Here is a 14,513-nt window from a genome sequence, read left to right as displayed (position 1 = left end):
AAGGCTGTGTTACAATCAACAGTATTTTCATCGATTTAACAATAAGCTTACCTTCAATTTGCGAATAACTTGTCTACAATAGCGTTACGTGACACTGACTTGCATTTCACAAGGCTTATTTTTGCAAATTCACACAATATTATGGTTACAGCTATTTATATATACCTTACTGAATTAATGTAAAGACAAACGGACAATTATGCTCAATACAATGGACCAATTCATTAATACAATTCAATAGTTACCTAACCAAACCTTACGTAGATTTTGAAACGTCAAGTTCTACAGAAAATTTCTAGTGATTGAACTCACTTTTTCATTACGTCATTATCAACTGATAGCACAATAGAACACGAATATCCTTAACTTTGCAGAAAACATGAAGTGGTTTAAAGGTAGCATCAATGAAGCAGTGGCAACATCAAAATCAAGGAAAGCAATTTTTGTCGTTTTCATTGAAGGTATATATTTGTAATGTTAGGTTAAGGCATTATTTAATCTGTTATTACTTGTTTTTCGCCTAAATTGTTTTTCATTTCATTTAATTAGTAACATACTTACAGATTACCTTTTATTTTCAAATCCTATTATAATAATTATGTTTTGTTTGTATCATGAATGTTATATGATAAATAGCCTTGTCATCTATTTACAGGTAAAGATGACACATCTGCACAAGTCGCTGAAGCAATCAATGCTACAGAAGTTTCTTGCCGCTTGGAACAGGAAGATTTTGTAGCAATTCGATTGGAAAGTGGATCTGAAACCTACAGATTCTTTGCTCAGATTTGTATCCTTTGATAAAATAACTCAAGTTCAAATTTCAACAAAATTCTGTATTTTCCTAAGTATTTTTCAACAGATCAACTGGTACCTGTACCATCCCTATTCTTCATTGGTGAAAATGGTGCACCTTTGGAAATTATTGCTGGCACCACAACAGCAGCTGATTTAGCTACTAAAATTGACTTAGTTTTAACAAAAGTAGGAAAAAATAAAAATGCATCTGTCAATCTGATAGATGCAGAACAAAAAGCTACTGTGGCCAGTGGTGCTACTGATGCTAATATGAAAATTGACGTAGATAAAAATAATGATAACATACCAAAATCAAGCAGAGAAGTACCATTAACTCAAGCTACATCAGAGGATAAGGATAATAATGTAATTAAGAACGATATTAAGGAAGAACCATCCACAAGCTTAAAAACTAGCGAACCATCAGAACCAGTCAATGAAACAAAGGAGACACCTACTAAAGAACTAACACCAGAAGTATGGTTACATAAAAATTTTTTATTTAAAGCATTATGATAAAAAAAAATTAAAATACTGTGTATCTTTAGGAAAAACTAAAAAAAGCACAACAGCTAATAGAATTACAAAGGAAACAGCGTATCGAAGAGGAGGAAAAGAAAAATAGACAAAGTGAAATAGAACGTCGTAAAATCGGTCGTGACATGCAAAAAATGCGGCAAAAACAGCAGGATCTAGAAATGAAACAAGCTTACGAAGAGAGAATGAAAGAGAAAGCTGCTGATGCAGCAGCTCGGGAGAAAGTTTTACAACAAATTGCTCAGGATAAATTAGAGAGAAAACAAAAAGAATTAGCATTGCAGCAGGTTTGTATGTTCTTTTTCGGAAAAAGCTCATAAAATTAATTTTTTTATATATAGAAAAAATGTATCCTTGTCAAATGTAGCAACAAGGACAACAACAAGGACAGCAACAAAGTCAACAACAAAGTAACAACTCAGAACCATCTGAACCATCGATATCTACGGCAACTGTTAGTAGAATACAATTCCGATTGCCATCTGGCAATCCTTATATCGCGCAGTTTGAACCATCAAGTACTTTGCGTGATTTGCGTACTTACGTTGTTCAGAATATTAATTTACCATTCCGTCAATTTGCGATGTCTACCTCCTTTCCAAGACGGGAATTAATGCACGAAGATGATGATAAAACTCTTTTAGAATTGGAACTGGTTCCTACAGCAGTTATCCTAATCCTGCCTTTGAAAAACGTAATTTCAGTTTATACTTCGATGAAATATTCACATTCTTCATCGTATTCGCGACATGCTTTATTATTGTCGATTTATTATTTCAGTCGACCGTTACAACAACTGTGACATCTACACAAGATGTTGGTATTTTACCACGGTTCGTTTGGTCCACTTTTTCAATTTTCACAGCTGTGTACTATTACGTGATAGGATATTTTACCGGAGGTACACGCAATAAAACACCGAAAAAACCAAATAACTCTACTGAAAATAACGATTCAGAAGACAAAGCAGCTGGTACAGTTAAAAATCTTCAGAATGTTGCCAGTTCATCAGGGTAGGTTTCATGTTTATGAGGATATTTATGTAAGTGAAATACGGACATAGGCGATAACGATTTATGACATTTAGTTTGGTTAGAAGATATTTGGGTAATCAAGGAAGTACAACCATCAAAACTGAAGGAAATGTACATAGACTACAATCAGGTGGGGATGATAATGATGAGAATAATACATGGAATGGTAATTCAACGCAACAAATGTAGATTATTATAAATCAATAAAGTTCTAATGAGCTTTACTTTGTTTCACTAATCAGAATTTTAGATATGCAACAGAAACGATATCTTCGATAAAAAGTATATTTTATTAAAATTTTATATCTTTCTGTTCTGTCGCACTGCAATCAAGTGTTACGTCGTTACAATCACGATATCAATTATCAATTACGATAACACGTTAGGTACGAATCATTTTATTTAAACAGGAAAGTTTACTTATCACCTTATTAAATATTAAATCGATAATATACTTTAATAAGTTACAAATGATATAAGGACCAAACGCAGTTTTTCAACTACTATATGACAGATAAGCATACATCCTGAAAAGGATATGGAATATACATCCTTATATTCGTAGTACGAGTATTGAACTTATTATGGGTTTTAAGTTATATTATATATGCTTTGAGATTTCCTCTTAAAATAAAAATTATTTTGTTCTATCACATTAATCAAAGTTACGATATATTTTCGAGTAACAAGAATTGTACTAAGAATAGTGATCACGTTACGTTTTATTTTACGATAAAAGCAAAATGTATCGATTATATAGAAAGCTTTTATTCTGTTATTATATAAATAATAAAAATATATATATAAAATTTACACAAATCCTGAGTTTTCCTGTTGTTACACTCTGTCAGAAACATCTTAAGTTCATTGCTTTTCGGTTCTGTGCGGCGTGTAATTAATGGCGCCAAGTAGTTGGTAAGATGATACACGACAGTTTATTACAACGGTGAGAACATGGAATCATGACGTGTGATTTTTCGTCTGACGAAATATGATTCCAAAAATATGTTCAAGGAAACGATGGAAGACAAATGCCAGAGAAGTGTCTCGACCGTTTTATTTTGCGGTTGACACGTTCGAAGGAATCGATAATTTACACCCTTACTACCTTGATGCTATCGATTGTGGCACCAATTAAGCGTAAAATTAACAAACATTTTGGCTGACTTGTTTCTTCAAAGGTGTCAGCTTTCTGGCAACGTAACATATTGCAGAACATGCGAGAGGAGTGTCGTTTAAGTAATGTGATCTTACGGACACACCTACTAGTTCTTTCCTTTTACTGTCTACTATGTTCAATTACAATGTATTCCTCATACTTGAAGATATAAAATTCGAAGTTGTTTTATACCGTTCTTTCTTTTTTATTTTTGCACCGAATCAAAACGTAAGAAAATTAATATAAATCAAACGCGATGGATATAAATAAATTTGAATCAGAACTAACTCTAAGCCAATATCATCTGGTTCTGATTTATTCAGAAGAATCACAATTTGGCTAGCTGAAGTGCGAAACAAATTTCTGCAGTGTATTTCGTTGGTTCGCATAAACGTAGCCAAATTTCGCATCTGTCAACACTTTTTGTATCATTCTATCATCCCTATCATCGTTCTGTTAATATAAACAATTGTGCGTCTAATAATCTCATTAAATGTATGAGCGAATGTACACTGACCTTACCAAATAGGTAAATGACAAACTTATCGCTTATTTCGAATTACGGGAATTCAGATTTCTATAGAATCGTAATACAGGTCTAATAATACATTTAAGACGTTCAATTTATCATCCCGGTCATTATATGCAAATTTGCAACTATACACACGTATTACACATATTTTGCATCTACTATCTACAATTCCTCTGTTTTTCTTGTTTGAATATAACTCATCATACAGTCATCGAATTATTAGAATATTAAAAAGAAATTAATCGTTCGTATTTTCGAAATTGAAATGACGTTTGACATAATCAGGGTATTTCTAAATTCATATTCGATGCAGATGCAACAGATTGAAAATTGATATCATATTGCGTTCGCTTTCTGTTAAGACAGTTATTAAACAGCGTTTCATGGCGGTGACAGAAATTTATGGGTACCTCATTACCACCGTTTAGTGACTGCTACCGTCTCGCTGTACGAGATCATTAGGGGCTCCTTTCAGAAACGCACGTGCTTGCCAAGAACCGCCCAAACTTACATAGGATTGGTTGAACATACAATGACGTCATGAGCACGTGGCTTTTCGTCGCCGCCTCGAAGAACGAAGAATTTGACTTGGTTGCCAAAAAAAATATTGTTGGACATCGCGAGCAACCCCGACAATCAGTCGCTGGTTTCGACTCTAATCCCGCGAACGGATCACGGATATCTATGAATGATCTGAATCGATCTCGTACTTGCAACTTCATCAGTCACATCATTCTGTTTTTCATAGAATAAAATCAAAAATGTTTCGTTAATTACCGACGAATCAAATTTGAGAAGCATTGTACGAACAGGTAGTGATTGTGATGCGATGGTGATAAGCATAGTGAAGACATGTGCAGTGATTTTTAAAGGATCGGTTCTTAAAAAAGCACTAGATACGTATCTTTGAAATACTTTGAAGTGGATATCTAATCAATCGGAACATCGAACGGAGATCTAAATGATAGCGTCAGGCATTTGAGAACGATCGAAATTTAGAATGTCGGAAGAACACGCGAAAACATCAGAAACCAATAGAGAATCGATGGAATTGAATGAAAGTCCGAAAGTATGCTCGTTCAGTATCGAAAGTCTTTTAGCGCCAAGTAAGAAACCTGTCGAAGAGGAAACTCGCGTATCAATTCAGACCGAAACGTATTTGCAAGGTCACGAATGTAAGTTCGCCCAAAATTTCCGTTTCATTCTACGAAGATTAATGAAGCAAATTAAAAAAAAAAAAAAATGAAATTCATTTAAATAGCAAATGATTCGGAGGAACGGAAATTGATAGCGCCAGATTCCTCCATGTCCATGGCAGAAGAAATCGAATTTAACGATGTGGATCTGGTTTGCTCGACCCCTGAACCAGAAATGTGTTATGGTAAGCTGAATTGAAAATTTTATGCCCGCATTACAATTTATTTGCAATGAAAATTAATTGAAATGCATTAGAGCGATTCTACTGAAACAAAGAAGAACGTCGATTTTAACATATGCGATAAAATTAAATGTTTCCACAAACATTTATCAGTTAAACGTATCCAAATGAAATCATTATAAAATCGCGTTTGCGATACTCGATTTAATGGTAGACACTGTTTTGCAAGATTATACGGCGTAACTCAACAAATTATACAGGTGTTGCACACTTGTATTTGCTTTGTCAAATTACTTGGTTAATAAAGGCATATATATAGGTATATATATAAAGATATATATTGGTTATATATTGTATGAAAACACAGAGGTAAAAGCTCGGAAAATGTCTTAATTCAACAAACGGCAAACTATCGAGTTATTTCAGTTGAAAGTCTATTATTTAAAACATCTTATCGTATCTGTTGTGGTATTTATATTTCCTTAAATTGCACGGCCAACTAAGATATCTCAATAGTACAATAAAGAAGTCGGTATTAAAATAATACCGTGCCGATCATTCGAAAACACACGATGATTCTTTTAAAGTCTTAATCATTCGTTGCGCTGCCATCGTTTTAAGTTTTAATTGCTTCTCATTACCTAGAGATTCCTCATTAAAACTCTAAGTATGTAATCAGTAAAACATGTCGTAAAATCCGTAATATACGTTGACGCAAACATTCCGATGTCAACGCGCAACTCTAAAATTACTTTGTATCCCAACTTTACAGTTATTACACGTTGCGTAGTAATGGGTAATTGTTTCCACTTAATTCGGATATTGTTACCAACGTGAAAGGGAGTAATTGTTACAGAATCCACATGCTTTCTTCACGTGGTAACAAATTCGTAAGTTTGCGCGGACGACTGTGAGTTTGATCCATTACTTCCTGCAGGGTCCACGCCCACTCAATGTTCCTGCTCTTCGTTCACTATTTATCTGTCTCCTGCTAATTCTGCCATGGAAATGCGGCAAAATGTGTCTTCGTATCCCTACCGTACAGAATGTACAAAAAAAAAAAAAAAAAAAAGAAAGAAATACACCATGAACGGATAACATTCGGCGATATCTTATGGGTTGATTCTATTTGGTTTCCATTTCCAGCGTTAATAAGAAATTCTTTACGTATCTTAATCTCTCGATGCATCTTTTAGTTACAACCGTATTACGATCGTTACAGCGAATCAATTCCTTAAAGTCATAGATTCAGTTCATACAGAATATCCATTTACTGGACTGGTGTTATTATATGTCCACGCCATAATGTACGAAGAAGCATCGATAGCTGGCTCAGCTCAATTCCATTTTACCAAGAGTGTTTTAGATTCTCGACGACTAATTTCTACCAAGGGCCCTTGTCTTGTGTGATTTACACAACGTAATGGTCACCGCGATAAATCCGAGATCTAAGGAAAGGACAATTCTCGTTTGCGCCGTGCTTTTCAACTGAGATATGTGGGACGTCGCGTCCAACTACAAAGCCGTCAACGCGACGCGTAAATCTTTGCAAAAGCTGCCTCGCGAACGAGTAAAGTCGTCCAAAAGATATTTTCCTTTTTTTACCGGCTCACTTTTATGATTTTTAATAAACGATTTATTTGGTCGTTTCTTCAACGCATAATATATCTTGCAACTGTCTATCAGATATAGTAATTATAGTAGGGATATCACCATCGTTGAATACCAAACGTATAATGGTCTAATTCGAGACTCAAAATCATTTTCAATTCCTTGAAGAGTAAAACGAGACATCTTTCGTTGAAATCTCTGCAGTCTACGATATTAATCTAAGTGAACGATGGTTTAGATCATGACAAAAGATCTAGCCATCTGTCTATTCTAAAGCGTCCAATGGGTATGACTTACGCGTGTGGATTAATTATCCTGGTAGTTGGCCACGAGTGTGAAATCGTGCAACGCCGAACGAATGAAAATTAGCCACGTTTTATCGCACATTTCTACTCGTGCTCTCACCATTCATCACAGAATAATTAGGAGACAAGTTCACCGCAGCTCGCAGCAATTAGGTAAACTAGAGGGCGTGGTGTTCTATTTCGGCTCGCTGTGCTCCTCGTCGGCTTCCACCGCACGCTTCTTCACGTTTTAAGCTCCTTTTTGCACCGTAGCCTTCCACGCCAACCCTTTCTTCCCTCTTCTTCTTCTTCTTCTTCGTGGAGCTCGTTCGTCAATGCAACCGAGTCAGAAAGTCGACGACAAATGAGCCGCGCGAACACCCTCCGAAAATATTTTTCTCTTCCGCTTGTTCAGATCTTTTCCGGAAAAGAATGTTAGCTTTTCTTTCAACGAAAGGTGTGAAACCTCCGTTAGAAAAAAAATTCCCGAAACGTTTCGTTAGAAAAAATTACAAAAACTTTCCTATAGGTAATTCTGTAAAGAGAAGAGTAAGACGGATTTAACTCTTTATTAACTGCAATGTCCACAGGCATCGTGCTAATACAACAGATATAGCCGTTCAAATCTAAAATGTAAACACGTGCTACTTGTAGCCTTTGATATTATTATCTGCGCATACTGTTTCCCAGCACTCGAGTTGGAATCTTTCCTTAATTTACACGTGCACAAGCATGCACGTCGTACGACGTGGTTCACGTCGAGTGAATTAGAGGCGGTACGGTTTTAGCCGACGACTCCGTAGTACGGGAGAGAAGAGAAGTCTCGAAAAACGCGCGAGAAACGCGACAATTACGTCGCCATCTGACAATTAGTAGCCGGTAAACGACACTCTGCGGTCCCGGTAACCACGCCGCAAATACTTTTTTCGAGATATTTATTGCACCTCTGACTGCAAGGGTTGCTCGAGCCGATCCATTCTTCTTGCAAAGGAGGAAGCTTTTGTCATCGATTTATCGATGCCAAAATAACAGGTTCTCTTCACGTTTGATACAGTGATAGATGAGGTCTAATCTCTTCAACGTGCTTGTTCCAAGACATTCAATACAGATGAGATGCTAATTATATTCTAACGACACGAACAACCGAGCAATTTGATCCTGTTATTCAAGGGATTTAAGGGATTTAAGGGATTTTGTATTAATTTTCACTATACATATATATATATATATATATATATATATATATATATATATATATAATGTATTATTTCTAAAGGTGATAAAATAGGGTACAGTATGCGTACGCTATGACACGAATGGTATCGCTGTGTCGCGAGTTATACTTTTCTTTTTTGAAGTAACAGACGTATATACATATATTCAACGATGGAGCGTCGTGCTGCCAGGGTTTTTCGTCGGATGACGAATGGGCAGATAATTAGAAGATGATCCCCGCTACTTAGAACGCGATCCTGTTACCAGTCGACTAAAAGAGACCCCAAAGACATTCCTCATGGGCGAGGCGCGACGTCTTGTACCAGCGGCTTGTATGCCCGGGATAAATATAAATATAAACAAGTTCGACGGGGGGAAAAAAGTAACGAGATTGATGAGGAAAGAAATCTTAAAGGGGTAATTGGGTCTGGTTAAGTTAAAAAGAGACGGCGTTTTGTATCGTCTATGGTACCGATCTCATTTAAAAGCAATTAAAATGAGAACAGGTCGCGTCACGGCACATAAACCACCGCTTTACAATTAATGATAGGCCTTTGTCATCGCACCAGTTGTTTAAATCTAGTCCCGTTTATTCCTGATCAAACATCGAATACGATGTTATAGTTTATAATTCGTAGTTGTCTGCTATTTAATCTCGCATGAGCCACGTGTTATTAGAGCTCATTTAATTACGACGCGTTTTCATTCTGCTGAAGTAACATGACCAGCGTCGCGCAATTATTCGATAATTACACGATAAGGAAACGTGGCTTAATTATCATTTCTCGCCCGATGTACTTCACAATACATATAGAAATAGTATAATCCTTTCCACGATGTTACCAGAGGCGTGTACCAGCAGTAGCAGTGCCAACTCTACAACAGGTGTAGATAGAGACATTCAAGAAAAAAGTGACAGCGCTATTAGCGATGACGAAAGAAAGAAGAGGCCTCGTACGGCATTCACCGCGGCGCAAATTAAGTCATTAGAAGCAGAATTCGAGAGGAACAAATACCTAAGTGTGGCGAAAAGACTACAGCTCAGCAAAAGTCTGAAACTGACTGAAACTCAGGTACGTGTTACATAATTTATGTCGCTATTCATTCCAAAGATTTCCGGAACGGAAACTGATCTACCTAACGGTTTCACGCGGAGAAGAAAAATTACCACATTATATTTCATAATAATGAGAAGAACTGGAGCTACTAAATAAGATTTCCCTGTGATTAAAGGGAAACACATTTCGCTGAAGTTGCTTCGAACAAGATGCACACCACACAATAAATTGCGATAATGTCTGAGACTTCCGTAGCCTAAGGGCACCTGAAATAGTTTAAGTTCCATGTATCCTGAGTTTCTCAAATTCAACCGGGCATTGAATTATGGCTCTAAAGGTCACCATATGTATAGGCGCCAGATTGTGGCGCCATGGGGGAAGATCGCCCTTTAGGACCAATTAGCACTTATACGCCCTTTCTTCTCGCACGGAGAAGACGAGAACGCAAAACGATCGCCCCTTTCTTTCGCGGAAATCTTTAATTAATCATCGTGTTGCGTAGAAATTGTATTCTACCTAGAAATTCGATTCTTTTTACCTACTATAGGCGCCACATTTAAGCAACCCTCTGTATTGCTCACTTTTCTACGCAATTCGGTTTCTAATATTATCCTCCCGATCCGAAGTGCTCAGCTTTCAACGAAGATTTAGCTACGTAATCCTACACAAAGTTGTAGAAATGGATTGCGACAGTTACATAATTCTTCCATTTACTTTATAGGATGCAACATGGCTTGCTGTTGCATCGCTTTAAACTAATTAATTTATGACAATACCCTGGATATTTTCTGTTCGGTCGAGTTGCAATCGTCCAGACCAGTAATGTCGCGAACTGTAATAATTGCCAAAGCGGTAGAAATATCGCGGGGTACCGCGAACGAGGCAGATAATTATCTTTGTGATCACAGCAAAAGGCAAGGATGATCAGACGACGGATCAGAGGGAAGAAGGAGACGTGTCGTGGCGCAGACATAACTGTCACAATATTTCTCGTAGTTAACGAGCCAGCTCCGGGAGTCCCCTTCTTCTTGCTCTACTGCTCCTCCGATTCGTGTGTACGTTTCCAGCATGCCACAAGAACTAAGAATCTCGGGACAACGGATGCTTCGAAGCGACGGACCGAAGAGGCGTCGATTTTTTAATTAGGATATATTACCGCTTTGAACGTTCTGAATCCGGTTTAGGCATTCCCCTTCAGAAAATTCTGTAGGAATCGTGTCCAAGATGGTGACATCATTTTTTCCCGCGCTGCCTCACATGTTTCATCTTTTTCTCATGGTCAGGCTTGACTTCTCCTGATACTTCTCCACACAGGAGCTTCAGTTTGTATGTTTCCTTAAATTCATAATATCCCTTGAAGATTGTTGTATTTTCGCAATTATTTAGCATAGAACACAAAAACTTTTTTTTTTTTTTTTGCATAAATATATTTGAAAAGCTCAAGCTTGCGAGGTTTGCAATTTCAAATGTGGTGGCGAAAAGCTTCTCGAATGCCTCGGTAGCGCAGTAGGCAGCGCGTAAGTCTCATAATCTTAAGGTCGTGAGTTCGATCCTCACCCGGGGCAAATATTTTTTGATTTTGGTTACGAGAAACTCTGAATTTCTTTGATCTTAACATATTATACTTCGTAGCTTATGTTATTCACTTAATGTCTTATCGAATCAATGTTTCCTTCACCTAGATCACTTCAATTCTTTATTGAACATACTACTATAAACGAATAACATTTTCTAATACTCGTATTTGTTAATGAATTTTTGTGTCGTTTCTTATATTTACAGATTAAAATTTGGTTTCAAAATAGACGTACAAAGTGGAAAAGGAAGTACACAAACGACGTGGAACTGCTGGCGCAACAATATTACTCCAGTTTAGGTATTCCTGCACCTCGACCAATTTTCGTCGAGGATCGTCTTTGGTGAGTATCGATATTCAATGAAAATGTGACTTTTTATAAAGGAAAAGCTTTTTCAGGTTTTTTAATTATCCAGCGCAACTGCAACCAGGAGCACCGATTTTTCCACAACATTTAGCGACAGTTCCTTTACCATCTGCCTTGCCTATTGTTCAACCATTGCCAAGTAATTTAACAATGGGTCAACAGACAACGATTTTCCAAAACATCCCAACAAGTAATCCGACATATCATTTAAGCCAAAGATTAGACTTTAGGCATCAAGATTCTTAAATACGAAAATATTCCGTGTTCACGTTACATTAAATTAGTTGGTAAAGCTCATATGCAATATTAATATAATTAATATCGTGCAGGATTGAATCGTTAGAAATCTGGGTATGTGATACATATTTTTGAAAATTTTTAAATTAATAGCGTTTTTAAACATTCTAAAGAACGGTTAACATATTTGTTAATTTTTTTATTATCGCAATAAATAATGATACTAAAATGGAACCAAAATTCGTACCAAGAATATATCATAGTGAAAACATAATCCCCATCTAAATTGTAAAAAATTAAACAATTTCATTTGAATAACGATAGAAGCATAGAAAATGAACAAGGTAAACAAAAAGTTTATTAATCGCATTTATTATAAAGAGACACAATATATACATTAAATAATTTTTATAACAATTTCCTGATTTTAATGAAAAACTAACAAATATATTTTTATCTCGAAAAGGTATATATTGAAATATTAATAAATATTGTAACCCTTTCCTAGATTTTATTGATATAAAGTAATCAATTATTCATTATTATGTACAATTGACAAAGGTATAAAAAATGGTATCAATGCAATGTCAGAAATTGCCTTATTATAGAGCCGAAGGAGACAAAACTTTGCTGACACCCAAGATTTTCTCATCATGAGCTGCTTGATCTTGTATAATTTTAGCATATTTTTCATTGTCCTGTAAATCTTCCTCATCTAACATTTCTTGCATTCTCTGCTTATAACTGCAATAGTACATAAAAAAATCTTATCTTGTTGAAACTTATGTTGCCAAATATAATTTACATTATACTTAAAGTATACTATAAAACTATGCTTAAGACTATAAATATATACTTACATTTCACTGTCAGGATTATTTTCCTGATTTCTACATTTTTCTAATTTCTTTTCCAAAGCTCTTACCACTTCTCTTGAAGGAGGTTCTACACATTTAGCCATAGATCTTATTTCTAGAATATATATTATATATGCCAATTAAAATATATTGTAGATATACAGAGAAACATAAATCAAAGAGGATATATTTACTTCTTACTGCTTCTATTATACACACTAAATGTTCTTGAGAGAACAAAATATCAGTTACATAATTATCTAAATTAGCAGAGGCTCTGGATGCAGCATGTAATGTTGCAGCCAATGCAACTTGGCTTGGCGTATATAGTAAAACACTATCAGTCAAAAATACCCTTTCTAAAAATTCATCGATATATGGCCTCAACCGTTCTGGATTTTCCAAAGATGTATACCTCGTCTAAAAATATATTAATTCTATCAAATACATCAAAACTATTGAACTTACACTGATATAAAGGTATTAAAGATGTACCTTGATATCTATCATTAATCCCTCTACAGGTCTGAATGGATTGTGCACTGTTAAGTTATAATTTAGTTGCTGCATAAGGAGCAATTCATTATTAAGTATAATATCGGATGCCTTTTCTCTATCTCCTTTAATATTAGCAACAAACTGACATATGGATACATTAAATTCTTCTACCTAAAATCAACTACTGTGACAAACTGCAGAAATGTAATGACAATATGGAGACAATATAATTACTTTACAAGCCAAGTAAACACATGTGACTAAAATCTCTTTGGGATGATAATCCATAACACTGTTTCTAAGATAAAATCGTTTGAAATAATGCAACGCAGTAGCTACAGTGGCACGTGGCATTGAAGGTGTGAAGCGGCGGCAGAAGTCTCTCAATTGTAATTCATAGAAACGAAGTAATGTACGTTCCTCTATGTGGGATAGAAAATGTTCTTCTCTCTGCTCTGGCTTTTTAAAATATAAGTTCCATGTTATGTTTTGTGGAAATAACATGTGTATATCACAATGCAATACAAAATTATACTCCAAAAAACGAATTGAAAAATGACAAATAAAAAATTCATATAAAACAGTGTACATATGTATCGACATGTTTAGCCACAATTATCAATAGAATATACTTCAAATATCTACTTCACCAGTTTATTTGGAAATAATAATTTTATCCTTAATTATAATACGCACGATAACGATTTGACAATTAAAATACAAAATTTCATTGTTTACTTATCACTGCAAGCAGCATAACTCACCTTCATATTCGCACCATGCCTTTGGATAAATTCTGCATTGGTTTTCTCTCTTAATGCTGTTAAATCATTTTCATCGCTAAATATCCAATACCTTCTCTGTGAACTTTGCGGGAACATTGTAATTGTTGTGCTTTTGATAAGTATATTCAAATACGCTAGGCACAATAACACAAAACCCAAACTTGACGTTTACACTGTAAAATCACACGGTAAAAACAGGCATTAAATATCCAAGATGGCGTGCGATGTTTCGACCAGTCTATCGCAGAGGGCAGCATTAGGCGCACTTTGCGCCTATTCCTATGTCGATACGGTCGCGAACTACAAGATGGACGCAACGCTAACCTCTCCGCAGGAAAAGTTTTGTTCGCTAAGGAAGCATCTGGTTCGATTCAAAAGCAGCGGCAGAGGATGAGAAAACGCACTTGTATTTTTTTAAGTGAAGAAAATAAAAGCATGTAATATTTTTTCACAGTAGTATCGATACAATGCAACAATGTACGTAAAATTAACAAATGCGTTGCATTGTTACAGTTGGTGTTTATTTACGATGCACATGCAAAAATTGGTAGGCTGTTTGCAGAACAAGTAAGGTAACAGATAATAAT

The 14,513-nt window shown here is 35.6% G+C and overlaps 3 protein-coding genes and 1 non-coding gene across 7 annotated transcripts; 3 read left to right on the top strand and 1 right to left on the bottom strand.

Annotated features, from left to right (window-relative positions):
- Positions 1 to 43: 43 nt before the first annotated feature.
- Positions 44 to 2,593, top strand: LOC126872438 (UBX domain-containing protein 4). Of its 3 annotated transcripts, none has more exons than XM_050632392.1 (7): positions 44 to 461; positions 656 to 790; positions 863 to 1,275; positions 1,347 to 1,622; positions 1,703 to 2,029; positions 2,116 to 2,348; positions 2,435 to 2,593. In XM_050632392.1, exons 1-7 carry the CDS (start codon positions 380 to 382, stop codon positions 2,556 to 2,558), a joined length of 1,590 nt encoding a protein of 529 aa, XP_050488349.1. In that variant the 5' UTR covers positions 44 to 379; the 3' UTR covers positions 2,559 to 2,593. The 3 variants fall into 3 exon arrangements, with proteins under 3 accessions (XP_050488349.1, XP_050488348.1, XP_050488347.1); XM_050632391.1 differs by having other exon boundaries at positions 2,432 to 2,593; XM_050632390.1 differs by having other exon boundaries at positions 46 to 461; positions 2,423 to 2,593.
- A 140-nt stretch (positions 2,594 to 2,733) lies between these two features.
- On the top strand, positions 2,734 to 12,255 carry LOC126872443 (homeobox protein ceh-19-like). Its single transcript, XM_050632401.1, has 5 exons — positions 2,734 to 5,235; positions 5,322 to 5,441; positions 9,395 to 9,621; positions 11,389 to 11,525; positions 11,582 to 12,255. Exons 1-5 carry the CDS (start codon positions 5,061 to 5,063, stop codon positions 11,793 to 11,795), a joined length of 873 nt encoding a protein of 290 aa, XP_050488358.1. The 5' UTR covers positions 2,734 to 5,060; the 3' UTR covers positions 11,796 to 12,255.
- Trnam-cau (transfer RNA methionine (anticodon CAU)) lies at positions 11,099 to 11,171 on the top strand. Its single transcript has one exon. It is a non-coding gene; the product is annotated as a tRNA-Met (tRNA).
- On the bottom strand, positions 12,123 to 14,145 carry LOC126872442 (cyclin-H). 2 transcript variants are annotated; one of them, XM_050632400.1, is made up of 6 exons: positions 13,906 to 14,145; positions 13,376 to 13,600; positions 13,139 to 13,312; positions 12,838 to 13,063; positions 12,647 to 12,758; positions 12,123 to 12,530 (listed from the first exon to the last, which is right to left on the bottom strand). In XM_050632400.1, the coding sequence occupies exons 1-6, from the start codon at positions 14,020 to 14,022 to the stop codon at positions 12,389 to 12,391; spliced, it is 996 nt and encodes a 331-aa protein (XP_050488357.1). In that variant the 5' UTR covers positions 14,023 to 14,145; the 3' UTR covers positions 12,123 to 12,388. The 2 variants fall into 2 exon arrangements, with proteins under 2 accessions (XP_050488357.1, XP_050488356.1); XM_050632399.1 differs by lacking the exon at positions 13,906 to 14,145 and having other exon boundaries at positions 13,376 to 13,899.
- Positions 14,146 to 14,513: the final 368 nt, after the last annotated feature.

Source organism: Bombus huntii, chromosome 13 (genome assembly GCF_024542735.1).
Source record: "Bombus huntii isolate Logan2020A chromosome 13, iyBomHunt1.1, whole genome shotgun sequence".
Taxonomy (NCBI): Eukaryota; Metazoa; Arthropoda; class Insecta; order Hymenoptera; family Apidae; genus Bombus; species Bombus huntii.
The sequence above is the reverse complement of the archived record's forward strand: the minus strand, read 5'-3'. Positions and strand labels throughout refer to the sequence as shown.

Excerpts from the sequence above, each read along its gene's own strand:
- LOC126872438 (XM_050632390.1), top strand. The coding sequence starts at position 380 with ATGAAGTGGTTTAAAGGTAGCATCAATGAAGCAGTGGCAACATCAAAA. Across the intron at positions 462-655 it reads TTTTGTCGTTTTCATTGAAG|GTAAAGATGACACATCTGCA; the intron begins GTATATATTTGT and ends ATCTATTTACAG. Across the intron at positions 2,030-2,115 it reads TAATCCTGCCTTTGAAAAAC|TCGACCGTTACAACAACTGT; the intron begins GTAATTTCAGTT and ends TTATTATTTCAG.
- LOC126872443 (XM_050632401.1), top strand. The coding sequence starts at position 5,061 with ATGTCGGAAGAACACGCGAAAACATCAGAAACCAATAGAGAATCGATG. Across the intron at positions 5,442-9,394 it reads TGAACCAGAAATGTGTTATG|AGGCGTGTACCAGCAGTAGC; the intron begins GTAAGCTGAATT and ends CGATGTTACCAG. Across the intron at positions 11,526-11,581 it reads TTCGTCGAGGATCGTCTTTG|GTTTTTTAATTATCCAGCGC; the intron begins GTGAGTATCGAT and ends AAGCTTTTTCAG.
- LOC126872442 (XM_050632399.1), bottom strand. The coding sequence starts at position 13,744 with ATGTCGATACATATGTACACTGTTTTATATGAATTTTTTATTTGTCAT. Across the intron at positions 13,064-13,138 it reads GATTAATGATAGATATCAAG|ACGAGGTATACATCTTTGGA; the intron begins GTACATCTTTAA and ends ATATATTTTTAG. Across the intron at positions 12,531-12,646 it reads AATAATCCTGACAGTGAAAT|TTATAAGCAGAGAATGCAAG; the intron begins GTAAGTATATAT and ends GTACTATTGCAG.